General features: G+C 38.9%; 1 protein-coding gene and 1 long non-coding RNA gene across 2 annotated transcripts in view; both read right to left on the minus strand.

Moving 5' to 3' along the window:
- Positions 1–11,760: 11,760 nt before the first annotated feature.
- LOC121388881 lies at positions 11,761–12,717 on the minus strand. Its single transcript, XR_005960018.1, has 2 exons — positions 12,214–12,717; positions 11,761–12,032 (listed from the first exon to the last, which is right to left on the minus strand). It is a non-coding gene; the product is annotated as an uncharacterized LOC121388881 (long non-coding RNA).
- Positions 12,718–16,941: 4,224 nt separating this feature from the next.
- LOC121389383 (probable G-protein coupled receptor CG31760) overlaps positions 16,942–19,425 on the minus strand; it is a 93,974-nt gene continuing 91,490 nt past the window's right edge. The window contains exon 13 of the mRNA XM_041520985.1: positions 16,942–18,717. Within this exon, the coding sequence (XP_041376919.1) occupies positions 18,508–18,717 (210 nt within the window). The 3' untranslated portion in view covers positions 16,942–18,507. The remainder of the gene's footprint in view (positions 18,718–19,425) is intronic.

The following is a 19,425-nucleotide window of genomic DNA, read 5'->3' on the forward strand; positions in this document are numbered from 1 at the left end:
TCAACCGGAAATTATTGCCCAAAATTCTCCTAAAGATCGGTTGTAATTGTTTAATAAATATTTTTGTTTTCTTACAGTGAAAAAAGGCGTGCAAGACTGAGTCCACTTCGTTACACACAAGGCATTCCGGAGTGGGCTCAATCTTCCAATCGTATAGATGTTTTCTCACTGCAATTACGTTTCTTATCATTTTATAAATTAAATCATAATCTGGATTTTCAATGTAACCGGAATTTAGTGTTTTCCAAATGTTTTGCCAATTTATGGTTTCATTAAAAGCTGTTTCCCACCTGGTCTTAAACGATGCATCTTTGTAAGTTCTAGATAACAAGGCTGTGTAAATGTCTTTTGTCCATTGAAGGTGCTAGAGTCCCCCATCCCGCCCGCAATCAACCGAGTTGGAGTGCATATTCAAATGTAGGGTCGCTGTTCCGTGTCAGTTGAACGCTAGCGGGGGGAGGTGTTGGTAGCGTCTAAAGTTTAGGCTTGGTGAACTGGACGAAGTGGAATATAACTTTAACAATTTCTTGCTTATGATGTTTATCTGGATTAAGTAGTGAGTTAGGGGTAATTATAGTGGCAGGGTTAGCTTTAGTTAGTGATTCTTGCTTTATTTTTCTGTGATTGTGGTGCAGCGCGCAGTCTAGAAGGTAATGTTGCATATCTTCTGGAGTGCAGCACTCACAGTTAGTACTTTTATTGGTTATTGTGAACGAACAGCTATTAAGTTGCATTGATTCCCCTATTCGAAGTTTAGTAATAGTTTTATCTATACGAGAGGTTAAATGTTTAGGTCTTAAAGAGTTAGCTATTGGTTTAATATTATAATGCCATGTATTAGGTGTTTGGTCCTAGTTTTCTTGCCATTTGTTAATGTAGTGTTTCCTAGCTTCGGACACGAGTTCATTGATGCCTTTTGGAAGTGTTTTAATTCTGTTAGTGCTGGTGATTGATAGTGCTGTTTTGGCTCCATTGCCAATTATTCCTACGAGAGCTGGGACCCATTCGAAGACTACATTAAGTTTAAGTTGGATTATTTCATTGAGTACACTATGGATAGTTGCTATTATGTCTGGTCTAGTAAATTTATTTGTTTGAAGTGACTGTATAGAGCTGAGACTATCAGAGTAGATGACGCTTTTAGTATATTTTTGAGTTTTAATCCAAATGAAAGCTTCATGTATGGCTGTCAGTTCTGCTGTGTATACTGATAAGTTATCTGACAGCCTAACATATTTATCTAGTTTAGAGTGTCTGGGTAGTTTTTCTTCTACTACTGCAAAGCCAACCCTACGGTTATCTGGATTTTTAGAGCCATCTGTGTAGATGTGGATGTGCTCGGGATAGTTTTCATTAGCTGCGGCTTCGAACAGGATTTTTTTAAAGGGTGGAAATGGAGTTCCGTCGGTAGCTTTTTTTTAATTATTAGATAAGGTGTGTGGCAATCTACTGGCTGATTGACATGGTATACTCGGGGGTGACTCAATTTTCCAATCACAAAGATGTTTTCTAACTGCAATTACATTTCTAATCATTTTATAAATTAAATCAAAATTATAATTTTCAATTAAGCTGGAATTTAGTGTCTGTCAAACATTTTTCCAATTTATGCTTTCAGTAAAAATGGTTTCTCATCTGGCCTTAAACGATGCGTCTTTGTGAGATCGTAGTAACAAAACTGTGTATATGTCTTTAGTTTTCGCGACTGTCATGTCATGTATCACCTATGTTGATACGAAAGATGGCGTCTAAGTTACCATCAAAGTTGTCTTCATTCTTTAATGTCCATAATAAAGGTCGCGGAAAGTTGTCCTGTAGGTCTTTTATTTGGCGATAAAATTCCGCGCTAGTCTAGCAACCAGCGGAGTTTAACATAGGTCGAGATACATCGAAATATTTGTCTTGGGGTCAGGGGTCAGGATTCAGGAAACCAATGTTGACATTGTGGCAAATTAGTGCGGGCTGAGACATTTCTCGCTGAAAACACGCGTTTTTGGGGTGAAACATATGAAAAAGTAAAAATGCGTGAAATGTAAAATCCCAAAGCATATACAAACAACAGGTCTAATTATTAATTTTAAAAACTTTATTAGACTTAAATGTCTTATATTATATGATCATTTAGACCATATCAACTAAATTTATTGTATTTATTTGTTTAACTGGTCAGTACATAAGAAAAGGTACACCCAAAAATAACGTCTTCGAGCAACAAATGTGCATAACAAACCAAAATTAAACTTAGGCTGGTTATAACTATCTTCTTGAATTAAAATCTCAGATTGTCAGATAATGAAAAATAAAGAAAATATTTACAATAAAAACAAATTCAGTACTGACCAAAGTATGACAAGTGTATGACCAAAGTATGACAAGTGTATGGCCAAAGTATGTCAAGTATATGACCAAAGTATATGACCAAAGTATGACAAGTGTATGACCAAAGTATGACAAGTGTATGATCAAAGTATGACAAATGTATGACCAAATTATGACAAGTGTATGACCAAAGTATGACACGTGTATGACCAAAGTATGACAAGTATATGACCAAAGTATGACACGTGTATGACCAAAGTATGACACGTGTATGACCAAAGTATGACACGTGTATGACCAAAGTATGACACGTGTATGACCAAAGTATGACAAGTGTATGACCAAAGTATGACAAGTGTATGACCAAAGTATGACAAGTGTATGACCAAAGTATGACACGTGTATGACCAAAGTATGACAAGTATATGACCAAAGTATGACACGTGTATGACCAAAGTATGACAAGTGTATGACCAAAGTATGACACATGTATGACCAAAGTATGACACGTGTATGACCAAAGTATGACACGTGTATGACCAAAGTATGACACGTGTATGACCAAAGTATGACACGTGTATGACCAAAGTATGACAAGTATATGACCAAAGTATGACACGTGTATGACACGTGTATGACCAAAGTATGACAAGTATATGACCAAAGTATGACACGTGTATGACCAAAGTATGACAAGTATATGACCAAAGTATGACACGTGTATGACACGTGTATGACCAAAGTATGACAAGTATATGACCAAAGTATGACACGTGTATGACCAAAGTATGACACGTGTATGACCAAAGTATGACACGTGTATGACCAAAGTATGACACGTGTATGACACGTGTATGACCAAAGTATGACAAGTATATGACCAAAGTATGACACGTGTATGACCAAAGTATGACACGTGTATGACCAAAGTATGACACGTGTATGACCAAAGTATGACACGTGTATGACCAAATTATGACAAGTGTATGACCAAAGTATGACAAGTATATGACCAAAGTATGACAAGTGTATGACCAAAGTATGACACGTGTATGACCAAAGTATGACAAGTATATGACCAAAGTATGACAAGTATATGACCAAAGTATATGACCAAAGTATGACAAGTATATGACCAAAGTATGACACGTGTATGACCAAAGTATGACAAGTATATGACCAAAGTATGACAAGTATATGACCAAAGTATGACACGTGTATGACCAAATTATGACAAGTATATGACCAAAGTATGACAAGTATATGACCAAAGTATGACAAGTATATGACCAAAGTATATGACCAAAGTATGACAAGTATATGACCAAAATATGACACGTGTATGACCAAAGTATGACAAGTATATGACCAAAGTATGACAAGTATATGACCAAATTATGACACGTGTATGACCAACTATTATAGAATCTAGAAAGGTCCACGATGCACAGCAATATGTAGCCAAGAGTGAAAATGCCATGTATACTCAGTGAGAAGTACAGCTTTAGTTTAATCGCGTTCATTGCCTGCAGTCTGCTGTGTCAGTACCATAGTAGAGGTACTATACCTCAATACGGTCAGTGGGTTAGAGCAAAATCATCAACTAATGTCCAACAGTTACATGCGGCAGAACAAACATAACCATTTGATTTATGTATGCAATCTTCTACACAACTATTCAGTTGTACAGGAACAAACACTAATAGTTAAGAAGTATGGGGCTACAACTCACTAGTTATACATGATGACTTACAGTCTCAGGTTATGTTGGATCTATCATGTCATTGATTGCAAAACTGGTAAAGATATGGAGAAACATGCAGCAGAAAACTATATTTTGTAAAAGGCAAGCTTTTCCTCAGCAGTTGCACAATGAAGAGTGTTAAAAGGCACAGTCCCAACAAAATACCATATTCAACAATAATTGCTGTTTTGTTCACAAAGCTTTTAAATTATTATTATGTAGAAGCATTCCGTACCATTAAACAAAATGCAGATTTGTTTTTGTTACCTGTCCAAAGAATGAGATGGTTGTAGCAAATCTTGTCAGACAAAATACATTGGAAAGAACAGTGAATCTCTGGGAAAATTTCAATTGCATTACCATATATATCACGAACAGGGGTAAACTTTTCCAGACTGGCATTCTTACTAGTATGACCGTTTAACGAAACTGTCCTAAGTTTGCTGTCCTTGTTTCCAACTAATAGTTACACACAGCCTTTTAACAACTTTGAATACAATTTCTTGTTTGCTACATGTAGTTTTTAACATCAGTGTTTGTGGATAACACAATGTGTTTCTGGTCATCCTAAGGTCTGTAGTTATCTAAACTAGATTTTACCTCCCAATAGTTTGACACGTACAGAACAAAAGAGATCTTTTAGGAAGTAAGATGAAGTTAGAGCTACTACAAGCATTAGGATAACGGAAACACATTGCATATGTAGACACTGATATTCTAAACCGGAAAGATATTTAATATTTAATTTTAGTTGTAAAGGCTCTATGAGTTTGAAACACGTTTCAATGACAGTAAACTGTTGCTGAGATATATTTCTATCTTCTGCAAACAAGTAAAGTTTGTTTTATTTGACGACGCCACTAGAGCACATTGATTTTTTATCTTATCATCGGCTATTGGACGTCAAACATATGGTCATTCTGACACCGTTTTTTTTTAGAGGAAACCCGCTGTCGCCATATAGGCTACTCTTTGTTGCGCTTCCCACAGGCAGGATAGCACAAACCATGGCCTTTGTTGAACCAGTTATAGATAACTAGTCGGTGCAAGTGGTTTACACCTACCCATTGAGCCTTGCGGAGCATTCACTCAGGGTTTGGAGTCGGTATCTGGATTAAAAATCCCATGCCTCGACTGGGATCCGAACCCAGCACCTACCAGCCTGTAAACCGATGGCCTAACCACGACGCTACCGAGGCCGGTCTTCTGCAAACAAGACAGGAAAGATAAAGAACATAACAATGGATGGTTTAATTATGTACCTTCTTGCTGTCATTTGTGAAAACGGTTCCACCAGCAAGATTTATGTCATATGGAAATACACCTGTTCCATTAAGTATGTTTGCAAAAAAATTAAAAGTTGATATCAGCACAATCTTGGTGGTTACCTTATGAGGTGGATTGGAAAAGGTGAATGTGATGCAGTGTTATATGACAGACATACCTGTATGTATTCAAATGATGAATACTCCTTCACAAATTATCACATCAGAACTATTTTAACATGTGGCCAAATGTTTTAAATTTTCAATCTTAGTGTTCACTTGTAAAACCATTAACCCTGTTCAACAAATGCATGTGGTGACTGACAGAATCAAGGGACAGACACTGAGAACAGGCATCGTATGTAACAAGATTTGCATTCCAGCACACAGCATGATTTCTCAGCAACAGTGAAAATAAAGCCAGCAAAGTTCTTTACTTTGTATATGTCTAAAATATGATACTCTTGCAGCAATACCAGACCTTGTTTATTAGTTTAAACCTGTTCAGGTTAACACCAGCATTCCTGACATTCTATGTATGCAGTCTATTCATGAGGAGGCTCAAAAGAAAGTCATAATACATATCATTGATGTTTCTAGGAGGGCTGCTGACGTGATGCTGGTGTCTTTGTTCTCATCCAGCATGGTGCAGTGGTACTTTCTATCAAATCTACTTCTTAACGGGCCATGTTGGTAAGCATGCCAGTGTTGCAAAATATATCACTGTTCATGAAATATTGTATCATTTGACATTTTCCAACAGAAGCACCACTCTTTCCAGTTTATGCTGCCAACTTTGGAAACAACATCGAGACTGTCAAAGCATGTGCTGATTATGACATTAGTTGGATCTTGTACGACCAAAAGTATGGTGTTTCTTTGAACAGTCTTCATTGTTAAAAACCGGCCTCGGTGGCGTCGTGGCAGGCCATCGGTCTACAGGCTGGTAGGTACTGGGTTCGGATCCCAGTCGAGGCATGGAATTTTTAATCCAGATACCGACTCCAAACCCTGAGTGAGTGCTCCGCAAGGCTCAATGGGTAGGTGTAAACCACTTGCACCGACCAGTGATCCATAACTGGTTCAACAAAGGCCATGGTTTGTGCTATCCTGCCTGTGGGAAGCGCAAATAAAAGATCCCTTGCTGCCTGTCGTAAAAAAAGAGTAGCGGGTTTCCTCTAAAAAAATATGTGTGGTCCTTAACCATATGTCTGACGCCATATAACCGTAAATAAAATGTGTTGAGTGCGTCGTTAAATAAAACACTTCTTTCTTTTTCTTTTTTCATTGTGAAAAAGCAGGGAAAACGTATCGGTGAAAAACTACATATTATGGAGAATAGTTTTCATCTGTACGTGACTCAATATCTTTACCAGTAGATGGTATGGTGTAGTAATGCCAGCATTGCAATATATTAGGAGATAACCTAAGATTGGAATTCTAATGAAGCAGTCACCAACAGCTCTTGAACTTCTTAACAATTTAAATAGTTGTTTAGCAGATTGCACAAGAAGATGGTCAGGCATTAGGGACTACTATTTGCATTTATGAACAGATGAACTTTTTATGAAACCATTACTCTAACTCAATGAACATAGCAAACTTAGATAGTGACAGTGACTAAATTGAAGCTATACTCACTGAATAGGTATAGCTTTCACTACAAGAGTTGGCTACATTTTTCTGTGCATATTATAACTGACGTTTCAGATTCTACAATGGATGGTAATACACTTGCGACATATTGGTCATATACTTGTCATACTTTTGTCAGTACTGAATTTATTTTGATTCTAAATCTTTCCTGTATTCCTTAATGTCTAACGATTTGTTATTTTAATTCAAGAAGATCATTATATATGATGTCTAAACGTTTTGTTTTGGCATACAGGTACACGTTTGAGGCTTCAAGACGTTCTTTTCTTCTTTCTTGTGTACCGGCCTCGGTTGCGTCGTGGTCAGGCCATCGGTCTACAGGCTGGTAGGTACTGGGTTCGGATCCCAGTCGAGGCATGGGATTTTTAATCCAGATACCGACTCCAAACCCTGAGTGAGTGCTTCGCAAGGCTCAATGGGTAGGTGTAAACCATTTTCACCAACCAGTGATCCATAACTGGTTCAACAAAGGCCATGGTTTGTGCTATCCTGCCTGTGGGAAGCGCAAGTAAAAATCACTTGCTGTCTGTCGTAAAAGAGTAGCCTATGTGGCGACAGCGGGTTTCCTCTAAAAAAAAACAGTGTGCATATGTTTGACGTCCAATAGCCGATGATAAGATAAAAAAATCAATGTGCTTGAGTGGCGTCGTTAAATAAAACAAACTTTACTCTTTTTTTCTTTCTTATGTAGTGGCCATACAAACAAACAAATACAGTCAATTTAGTTGATATGGTTATGCTGCATTTGATAAAACTCATTTAGGCCTCAAAAAATAATAATTAAACCAGTTGTATGCAATTGCTTTGGAATTTTGCATTTTTACTTGTTTGTATTGTTTTTTTCACCCCAAAACGCATGCTTTCAACCCCAAATTTCTCAGCCCGCACTAATTTGCCACAATGTCAACATTGGTTTTCTGAATTCTGACCCCAAGACGCCTATGTTGAACTCCGGGTTGGACTATCTCGAAAATTGGTGGTCTCGGCTGCTCCACTACTACCAGCCGTATGTATGTCCGATGGCTTAACCACGACACCACTGAGGCCGGCTTACATCAGTATAATCATTTCTAGAACAGGTCAAGGGGAATAACTGTGTACAACAACAAACAGAAAGCAATGGTTTCTTTCTCTTGAATTGTGTACATATATTTTAATTTTATTTTTTTGCTAGAATGGTATATGCCGTAAGTGCCGTGGTATACACTGTCCTGCCTGTGGGGAAAGTGCATATAAAAGATCCCTTGCTGTTAATGAAAAAAATGTTAGCTGGTTTTCTCTACAGACTATGAGTCAGAACTGCCACACGTTTGACATACAGTAGCATATGCTTAATTAATCAATGTGCACTAGTGGTGTCGTTAAAACAATGGATGGGAGGGGGTAGGGTGGGGTGTGTTTGGGGTGGGGGGTGGTATCTGTGCAAAAATCCTGCAAAAATCGATCTGTGTCATCAACTATTATCCTTCAACAGAGAAAATCGATGATTTGCCGGACAGTTTGCTGTAACTTTTAACTGGATATTGGCACACACACACACACACACACACACACACACACACACACACACACACACACACACACACACAGAGACACACACACACACACACACACAGACACACACACACACACACATACACACACACACACACAAATCACGCTCTGTCGATGAACACACAAAGATAATGGGCGATAAATGACATAGCCGTACGGGATCCTATTTTTGTAGGGGGGGGGGGGGGGCAGACAGGCTTTTGTCCGAATTAAACGAAAATGCCCGAATCTGCATAACAACATTTATTCATATTAGCATTACTACCAAACAGCTAAATAGGGTTGGACACGAATCACGACGTATTATTACATGGATTACAACTAATTTTGATGGTAGTATGATGGGAATACATGGTAAAAAGGTCTCAGGTTAGCACATTTTGCCTGAATATCATTTTTGTCCGAATTTGATGTTTTTATCTAGCAGTACCATTTTATCCCGTCCCCTGTCTCGTACGCTTATGATAACTGATACGAAACCTTCTCACAAGTGATTAATCATCGGCTATAGGATGTCAAACACTGGAGACTTTTGACATATAGTCTTAGATAGGAAACCCGCTATATGTTCCCATTAATAGTAGGCTTAAGCTATATTTCATATGCATCATCCCATAGACATAAGAGCAAGTACCACAGCCTTTGATATACTGTACACGTAGTCGTAGTGCACTGGGATCCCCAACGGGAAATGATCCTAGACCGACCGAGCATCAGGCGAGTAGTTTACCACTGGGCTACGTCCTGCCCCAATTTGTACCTTAGACTATGTGTTTTGTGTATATCGAAAACCGTTTATGTACTGCCCTGTCTGCGGAAAAAAAGCATGTAAAAGATCCTTGATGCTGCTACCGTATGAATAGTTGTGAGGCGGCATCGGGTTTCCTCTCTTCCCAAACAGTGCTCAGTCACTAGTATATCAAACGCCGTTTTATGTGCTGTTCAATCTCAGGTAAAGTTCATATCAAAGATATTTAAAAGATATCTGGCCTCAAGTCGGACTAGGGGGGGTGGGATGTAGTCCAGTGGTAAAGCGTTCGCCTAATGTGCGACTGAGCTAGGATCGATCCCCGTTGGTCGGACCCTTAGGAAAGTTTCTTGCTCCAGCCAGTACTTCACAACTGGGGTGTCAAAGCAGGCGTCGAAACCCATCCGTACTCAAGCACCTTTTTTGGAGGCACATGATTCCAGCCCCGTATAAATATCGGTCACCACTGTCTAGACCGCCCCTGCTAAAATACCTGGACACGCACCTGCAAAGGCCGTGGTATATGCTATCCTGTCTGTGTGATTGTGCATATAAAAGAGCCCTTGCTGACTCATGACGCGGCTTTCCTCTCATTATCTGTGTGGCCCTTAACCATGCGTCATAAAGCAAAACATTTTTCCTTTCTTTCTATTCGGTTTATGCGAACGGACTTAAGGCTGGCAATTACTGTGTTCGCATCCCGTCACCGGCTGCCACGTAGAGCAAGTTATAACGGTGATGTAATGACTCACTGGGAAGGAAGGAAATGTTTTATTTAACGACGCATTCAACGCATTTTATTTACGGTTATATGGCGTCGGACATATGGTAAAGGACCACACAGATTTTGAGAGAGGAAAGCCGCTGTCGCCACTTCATGGGCTACTCTATTCGATTAGCAGCAAGGGATCTTTTATATGCACTATCCGACAGACAGTATAGTACATACCACGTCCTTTGTTACACCAGTTGTGGAGCACTGTCTGGAACGAAAAATAGCCCAATGGGTCCACCGACGGGGATCGATCCTAGATCGACCGCGCATCAAGCGAACGCTTTACCACTGGGCTACGTCCCGCCCTGACTCTGTGCGAGACGTAAAGCTACTTCACCATCTTCTCTCTCACTAACCAATAACCCGCTATCTGTGACATACATTCCAGACACCTGAGGTGTGTGCCAATGATATCGTGTTTCAACGTTTATTGTATATAAGACTAAGCACGAAAATTAAGCTAAAACCAGTGACTAGAATGTTCTGTAGGAGTAAAGCATTTTTTTTTTGATAAATCATCTTCATGTAGGCTTGCCACTTCTTTTTTTAATTTTTCATACAGACTTTTCTAACATAGCGTTGCTTTAAGGTCATCTTCTAATGTAGGCTTGCAGACATTTTTGTACATGTGGAAGCCTCTTGGTGTCTATAATTCAAGCCAGGCATCTATTTTGTTTTCGCGAGACTTGGCGTCTTATCTCACTGAGAAATGAAAATACCATGTCCTTTTCTGTTGTTCTTGCCATTGTAGTTACGGCCCTAAGATATTGACGTCGTGCAGGGAAAGTGACGAGCATAACGTGGTCATTAATGCGGTAAAGAAACAGTATCAGAAACGGGCCTTTATGCAACCCAGGCATCTATTTTGTTTTCTAGAAGCTCGGAGACTTGGCATCTAATTGAGGCAGGCTTCTATTTAAGGTAGGCCTTTATTCAAGAATTTACGGTAATTACCCATTTGGCTGACACTTAGATGTTTAATGAGTATTTAGTCTTTAAGCCGGACATGCATCTTATTCTAATTCAAAGACAGTGGTATGTGCTATCCTGACTGTAGGATGGTGCATATACAAGATCCCTTGCTACTAATGGGAAAATGTAGCAGGTTCCTCTTTAAGAATATGTGTCGAAATTACCAAAAGTCTGACATCCAATAGCCGATGATTAATAAATCAATGTGCTCTAGTGGTGTCGTTAAACAAAACAAACTTATTATAATTAAACAATATATCATTTTGATTATAATGACGCTCGTCCGGGGTGCTTGCGTTGAAGGATTGAACCACCTCAGTGAACACTTTCTCTGATTGGGTTTTTCCCCCGTCCCAACCAGTGCCCCGCGACTGGCATATCAAAGGCCGTGGTATGTGCAGTTGTGAAAGTATATAAAAGATCCCTTGCTGTTAAAAAAAGAAATTGAAAAGCGTTTCCTCGGAAGACTGTTTCAGAATGACCACACTGTTTGACATCCAGTATCCAACGATTAATAAATCAATGTACTTTAGTGGAGTCATTAAACAAATAAACTATATATCGCCTTTGTGCTGTGTGGGTAAACGAAACCTGAACTGGAATACAGATTTGCTGATCAAATTAGTCTTTAATAATACTTCTGGGGTCCAACTGAAATCCCTATTTATCCAGACACACGAACATTCACAGACAATACTCATAACACGCCGACCTCAAACAAAACACACAAGTATAAAATCAAGTGATTTTTATTGCAAATACCTGTTTAAATAAATGAAAACCATGCACAAATAAAATGTTATACATACACTGTTTGAAAACAAAGTTAATGGTTTTATGATGGTAAACTAAAACGATGGACCAACAAGTCCAACAAGCTTCAGAGGTCCTCTGTATTCCTCGATTTGTGTATAGAGGTTTCTTGAGTCCTCCCGTATTAATTATATAACAGACATCTGTCGACCTCCAGTATTAATTATATAACAGACATCTGTCGACCTCCAGTATTAATTATATAACAGACATCTGTCGACCTCCAGTATTAGCTCTAGATATTGTACAGTACTCTTCTTTAGTCCTCAGAATTAATCATATAAGACATCTGTCGACCCCCAGTATTAATTATATAACAGACATATGTCGACCTCCAGTATTAATTATATAACAGACATCTGTCGACCTCCAGTATTAATTATATAACAGACATCTGTCGACCTCCAGTATTAGCTCTAGATATTGTACAGTACTCCTCTTTAGTCCTCAGAATTAATCATATAAGACATCTGTCGACCCCCAGTATTAGCTCTAGATATTGTACAGTACTCCTCTTTAGTCCTCAGAATTAATCATATAAGACATCTGTCGACCTCCAGTATTAGCTCTAAATAATGTACAGTACTCCTCTTTAGTCCTCAGAATTAATCATATAAGACATCTGTCGACCCCCAGTATTAGCTCTAGATATTGTACAGTACTCCTCTTTAGTATTCCAGTATTGGTTATATAACAGACATCTGTCGACCTCTAGTATTAGCTCTAGATATTGTACAGTACTCTTCTTTAGTCCTGTGACGGAACATGCTCTTTTTTTTTTTTTCGCCTGTGGCGATGTTAATTGTTTCAGAGGGCTGTGTGCACTTGGTTACATAATACCTCCGCCCGACCGTCCCCCCCTAATACACACTTAGACTAGGTGTGGAGGCCATGTGGCCAGTAGTTACGTAATACCTACGATAGTGCGGTTTTACGACCGTGACTAGGCGACAGTAAGTCTGGCCATCTAAGGAAAAATACCGTCTCTGGGAGTTGGGGCAAATTCACATGATAGGTGAGGTGCCGCGTTGTGCCCCAGGTGATATTCGCTGTCTCTCAGATTTTTGAATAAATAGATAGGATTTTAGAGATATCGGGGAGAAACATAGGAAGGCTCCCAGGGAACGTTGTCCGTCTGGACTGGTAAATATATTGTTCTGCTCTGTTGTATAACCTTGATGTGATTGATGTGACTTAAATATTTTAATACTGTACAATACCAATATTATTTAGACAGTGTTTCCGGTAACTGACGAAGTAAATTGTAGGCTTCACTGTTCTAAAAATATAAAGCTTAGCCGGTCATCCTAGAGGACCTAGGTAAACTGTAGGTTATTGTCTTTATTGTGATAGGTACCAGAATTAATTCTGTATTACAAGGTTACTGAATGAGTAGTTAAGGGTTAATTAAAAATTAACCAGTTAGGAATAGAGTTGTAATTCCTTTATTAATTAAGTTCCCCTGGAAGCGTTTCTCAATTATCACCCGTGTGGGTGTTGTGTCACGGCGAAGTGATTAGAATATTGTGTAAACTAGACACCTAGTGATTAACTAATTAATGATTAGTTGTGGGTTGTTATTATTATTGTTGTTATTAATTAATTACCTGCGGCAAATATATTTGTCAGCTTAACGTTAATACAGATTCCAAAATGTATTGTGTTTTGTTGTGTTTTCTAGTGAACTAACGTGCTATATTATATATACTTTATATAAGATCTTATCTCTGATTAGATTAGATTAGATATGTTTTAAACGTGCTCACATACCTTTATGGTTTCGAGCACGCCTATCCCCAGTCCGGCCTCCGATATAATCGGTGGTCTGACTCGGGGCAGGAAAAACCTAACTATAATAAAATTTTGAAATTTTAAACTGGAGGTCAAAAAGAGTAAATATATTATGTCGACATTAATAATTTTGAATGCGTTCCCAAAAGAAATACAGAAATCCCTACTCTACACCTATATAATTATTTAAAATTAACGCAAATTTAGATGGGGAAGTCTAAAAGTAAAAATACAAATATTATAATTTATTTTAAAAAAAACAGAAAAGAATTTATTTAGTCCCCAGAGGCAAGGGAAAGGGTAGAGGGGTAAGCCCGGCCCACAGAAAAGTTATATTAAATTTAATATTGATTTAAAATGATTACCAATCGTATTTCGGGCCTTGGTGTGACCAGGAGGAGGGGGGGGGGGGGGGGGGGGGCGAGAAGGGGGGCCGGAACTTTCACAGAAACCTACGGCCAAACCGCCTACGCCCTATGGCCCCAAAAAACCTAACCACCGGCACCACAACCACACACCCCACCCCCCACCCCACCGTGTCCAACCGCAGCTCGATCCAGTCATGGCAATCATTTGTAGAAGGTCACTAGTAGAGTGACCTAAAGCTTTAGTAGAAGGTCACTAGGAAAGTGTCCCAACCCAGTTACCTGCCCTGTTGAATTATATAATTGTTTAATTAAAAATCTAAAACATAGTTAAAATAATGATAAAAATTATAAAACAGATTAAATGAGCGAGCATGCCAGTAACCTACATTATATATATTTATTTTATTTTATTTTTAAAATAGATATTAAACAAATTAAAAAAAGACGAACTATATACATGTATAAGGTGTAGTTTCCGGAACTTATCTCTGATTATACCTAGAGACGAGCCACTCGGGTATACACTGCCCGATACAGAGAGATCTAATAGATATACAGTTAGGAGAGATATTTGGATAATCGTGTTTTATTCAGTTACGGGTATTATAGGAACCCCGTGACAAGTCCTCACAATTAATCATATAAGACATCTGTCGACCTCCAGTATTAGCTCTAGATATTGTACAGTACTCTTATTTAGTCCTCAGAATTAATCATATAAGACATCTGTCGACCTCCAGTATTAGCTCTAGATATTGTACAGTACTCTTCTTTAGTCCTCAGAATTAATCATATAAGACATCTGTCGACCTCCAGTATTAGCTCTAGATATTGTACAGTACTCTTATTTAGTCCTCAGAATTAATCATATAAGACATCTGTCGACCTCCAGTATTAGCTCTAGATATTGTACAGTACTCTTCTTTAGTCCTCAGAATTAATCATATAAGACACCTGTCGACCTCCAGTATTAGCTCTAGATATTGTACAGTACTCTTCTTTAGTCCTCACAATTAATCATATAAGACACCTGTCGACCTCCAGTATTAGCTCTAGATATTGTACAGTACTCTTCTTTAGTCCTCAGAATTAATCATATAAGACATCTGTCGACCTCCAGTATTAGCTCTAGATATTGTACAGTACTCTTATTTAGTCCTCACAATTAATCATATAAGACACCTGTCGACCTCCAGTATTAGCTCTAGATATTGTACAGTACTCTTCTTTAGTCCTCAGAATTAATCATATAAGACATCTGTCGACCTCCAGTATTAGCTCTAGATATTGTACAGTACTCTTCTTTAGTACTCTAGTATTGATTATATAAAATTTCGTCCTCCAGTATTTACTCTTGTACAGTAGTCCTCTTTAGTCATCTAGTATTAACTTTTATACAAGCCCTCTCAAGAGTTATCTTGTATTAATTTGTATAAAAGTCATCTGTAGTCATCTCGTATTAATGTTGTATAGACGTCTCTTGTTTAGACTGAATGAGGGCGGATCCAGAACCTTTATTATTAGCATATACATTGTACGTGTACCAGAAACAATCCGACCTCCACAGAGAGGATGCGAACTGGGGACACATTGGGCGAAACATCCCTTATTGTACCGGCTGAGCAAATGGGGAAATGTATAATAGAAACACACAGTACGAACTTTGGTATGGACTCGTTGTATGGGCATTCCGTCACGTAACTCATGAAGCCCTTGATACTAACCTGACACAGATGTTCATAACAGTAGAGGTCTTACTAAACACATACATTTAATTCAAATTGAACACGTTAAAGCAAGGGTACTGTGTTGCCTCTTTTCGTGAGTTCAGCTTTTGAAGTCACTGTTGCGAAACTCGTTAAATTTCTCAACCCGTCAACAGATTACTTTCTTAAAAAACACCAAAAAAACCAACGTGACACTCAGTTAAGGACATAAGTTCAGTGTACTAGTAAATAGTTTTCATCGCATAGTACAAATAAGACGGAAGGTCTAACTTTTTAATTTCAACGGTAACACATTATTAACTGATTGTCCGAATCTAGTAATCAAGAAAATACCCGCATATTACAATCTTCATTAAACAAAGTAAACATTTCGATAATGTAATTGTTACAGGTCTCGCTCGCGGGGCGATGATGGAAGCAGTGGTGTGACAGTCTAGATGCGTTCCTTGCTACACCATACTGGGCAGAAATACTCTACCATAATGTTTTATGACACAACAGATATTAATTTTATTACGAAACTGGATTATACAATAACCCAGCCGTCTAAATCATATTCTAAGCATATACCTCATTCTCATAACACATTTAGCTTATTTGTCACTCTTTGTCCACCATCTCCGAATACTGGCACTGGCCATTCCACTGCACAGGCATGTCATCATCAGTATAATCAGGGGCCCAATAATCAGGGGTGTAATGCAATGCAATGCAAAAGTTTTTAAAATAATAGTAAAGAACAGAAAAATATAAATTGCTAAGACAATGCGATGTTGCCTAAGAGGGCTTTGTGGATTAGGCCCCAGGCCTGTACTAAGCTTACAATACCCACGGGGTAGCAAACAAAAGTCAGAGTAAGATCCTCTCCAACTAACCACAAAAAGGTCAATTTTAAAATAAAAGGACACCTTTTTAATATTGTTGTGTTTACCACGTTGCGCCCCCCCCCCCCTTCCTCCCGCCCTTATTTAGGACATCAATAGTTTAGTATCAACAATAAATCCTCATTATATTACTTTACTAGTTATGCATTCTAGTTGCGTGCAGTGTGATAGAGAGTTCATTGTTTAAGTCTTGTTGCATATATCGACATCGTTCACATTCACGTGTGACGGTCACTGCTCGTCTCTAAAAGTTTCAGATCCATTTAATTCATCTCTCTCTCTCTCTCTCTCTCTCTCTCTCTCTCTCTCTCTCTCTCTCTCTCTCCCTCCCTCCCTCCCTCCCTCCCTCCCTCTCTCTCTCTCTCTCTCTCTCTCTCTCTCTCTCTCTCTCTCTCTCTCTCTCTCTCTCTCTCTCTCTCTCTCTCTCTCTCTCGGCTATTACGACTTTTTTCAGGATTGCATTAGGAATTAGAATTTCATTTATTAATTGCCAAGTTCAGCAATTCCAAAGTGTTTCTGGTCGTCCAGATGATTGTCTTGGCCCCAAATGCAATTTATGCCAACCAGAAATGGTGAACACCGTAAGTCCTTGAATAGAAGCCTGCCTCGATTAGAGACCGGGTCTTAGAACATCGCACCCCCACCTTAAGCAAAACCTTACACTATGCTAAAAAAAGCAAAACAAATCCCCCAGAAGCCCACCTTCAATAGAGGCAGGGTTTCAGAGCGTCACACAAAAATAAAATAAAAGTCTATACTTCTATCCAAGGATCTTAAATCATTGTTTCAAGGCGTTAACGTTTGTCTTTGTATAAAGCACAACTACCACTTTACAGTACACTCATAATCTTGTGAAAATTAAACCTAGTGTCCATACAAATGTGTAGCAGATCTGTTGCAGATTCGACACACTGTCTGCCAATGTTCCGATAAAGAACACGTCTTTAATTTGTGTCTGTTAGCGACCTGCGACATATTTTATGGAAACCAGGCTTTAACAAAATTGTAGTAGAATCAAATCTACTCGTTATAAAGAGATGGATAGAACACAAGTTTCACATACTTATAGCACCTGTGGTCCAAATTTCACCAAAAAGTCTATCCAGCGTAAGTAAAAACCCCGTCAAATAATGATTTGGTTTATATTCTTTCAGGCACGACTTTCATAAGAACACAGTCTGAACCATGCAGGCAGTCGGTTCAAAACAAGTTATAAAAGTATCGTTATGTCTTTTGTTCAAACACACGTTTCGTGATCATGATTTATGAACCAGGCCTGTGTGTCCAGAATATAGGCTATCCCTGGGTTCCGAGTTCAGTTCTGTGTCCCGTATATCATGCACACAATGCCGTGGGCACGTTGTTAGACATATGAGGCAGTTTGTCCAGAGAACAATAATTATTACTGCGTAACGACCTTGTGACAATTGTTTAACTATTAATTGTTCCCACAACACCTCTCTCGTGGAACAATGCTCGGAATTGGCAAGGTTGTCTGTCCGACATATGGGTAATATCTGACTATCACCACCACCATCACCACTAAGACACACATCTACTCCTCAGTTTGACCTAAGCAATGCAATTCATCATCCCATAATTTCATATCTACCCTAAACACTCTTACACGCAAACACCTCACACCAACAATAATTTACTTATTAAACGCATTGCAAAAAAAAAAAGACAACCCCTAACCATCCACAAGTTCGATTCTGAAACCATGTTGAAAAATCTCTCAAGAAACAAAACAACAACCACAAATGAAAAAACAAAACAAAACCCCACAAAACATCAACATCTTTCATATACGTCTCTTCGTCTGCTCCTTAGTAAGAATCTTACTTGTGTTTTTATTATTTTTTTGGCACAGTTTTGTTCGAGGGCGGGGCTATACATTCGTTGATTCATGGTAGTCGTCCAGGTTGATGACGATTCGTTTGCCGTTCAGGTTGGGTGTGGAAGGGGAGGAGTCTGGCAAGTCGCCCTTCTGCGCAGCCTCGATCATGTCTGACAGCTTGTGCTGCAGGTGACGGTTCCCCAGCTTCATGTTACGCTGCTTCAACACCTCCAGCTGGGTGTATAGACGGCGGAACTCTTCCTGGAAAACAACGGGGATCTATATGTTGGAGAATAGTCTTTTCTGCCTGGGACCAGTTTATTGTTTCTACTTTATTCTAGTACATTGAAACTATTCATTGCGTTTCTACACCAATAGCAGCCAGTTCTTTGTATATATGGAGTCGGTTACTGTTATTGGATTTAGCAATAACTTATTTGCAAAATAATAGTATCCTCAAGTAACCGCTGACCAGCCTATTAAAGGGAAATGGTTTCTGCACCGGAAGTCCTGGACAGAAAAGCCGGCCGAGGCCGGCTCTTGTGCCCAGGACAGGCGTGCGCTACAACAGCTTGCTCTGAATGTGCACGTAAATCCCTATGACCTGACCTGACCTGCACCGGAAACACTTAATCGTAACCAGCAGGATGTAACATCTCGCGAAATGCGGTTTTAAGCTGCGCCCTTTCCGTAAGCCACGCCTCCGTGTCTAATTTTTAATTAAAGATAAACATGAACGAGTAATGCCCTAGTATATCTGTGTTATTGTAACCAGCATTCAATAAAATATTAAGTAATACAAATCAGTTTTATAACTGAACGTTATAATTAGCGTGGCGTAATGTGTTTTCTCTTCTAATCTGTACTTCCGATATTTTGACGTACCTACGTAGTCCGATACACCTGCCGTCAACTGAGTTTTTGACTACATACAGTGCTGAACAATTAATCATTTGCAAAAATAATAAA

The sequence above is a fragment of the Gigantopelta aegis genome, chromosome 14 (assembly GCF_016097555.1).
Source record: "Gigantopelta aegis isolate Gae_Host chromosome 14, Gae_host_genome, whole genome shotgun sequence".
NCBI lineage: Eukaryota > Metazoa > Mollusca > Gastropoda > Neomphalida > Peltospiridae > Gigantopelta > Gigantopelta aegis.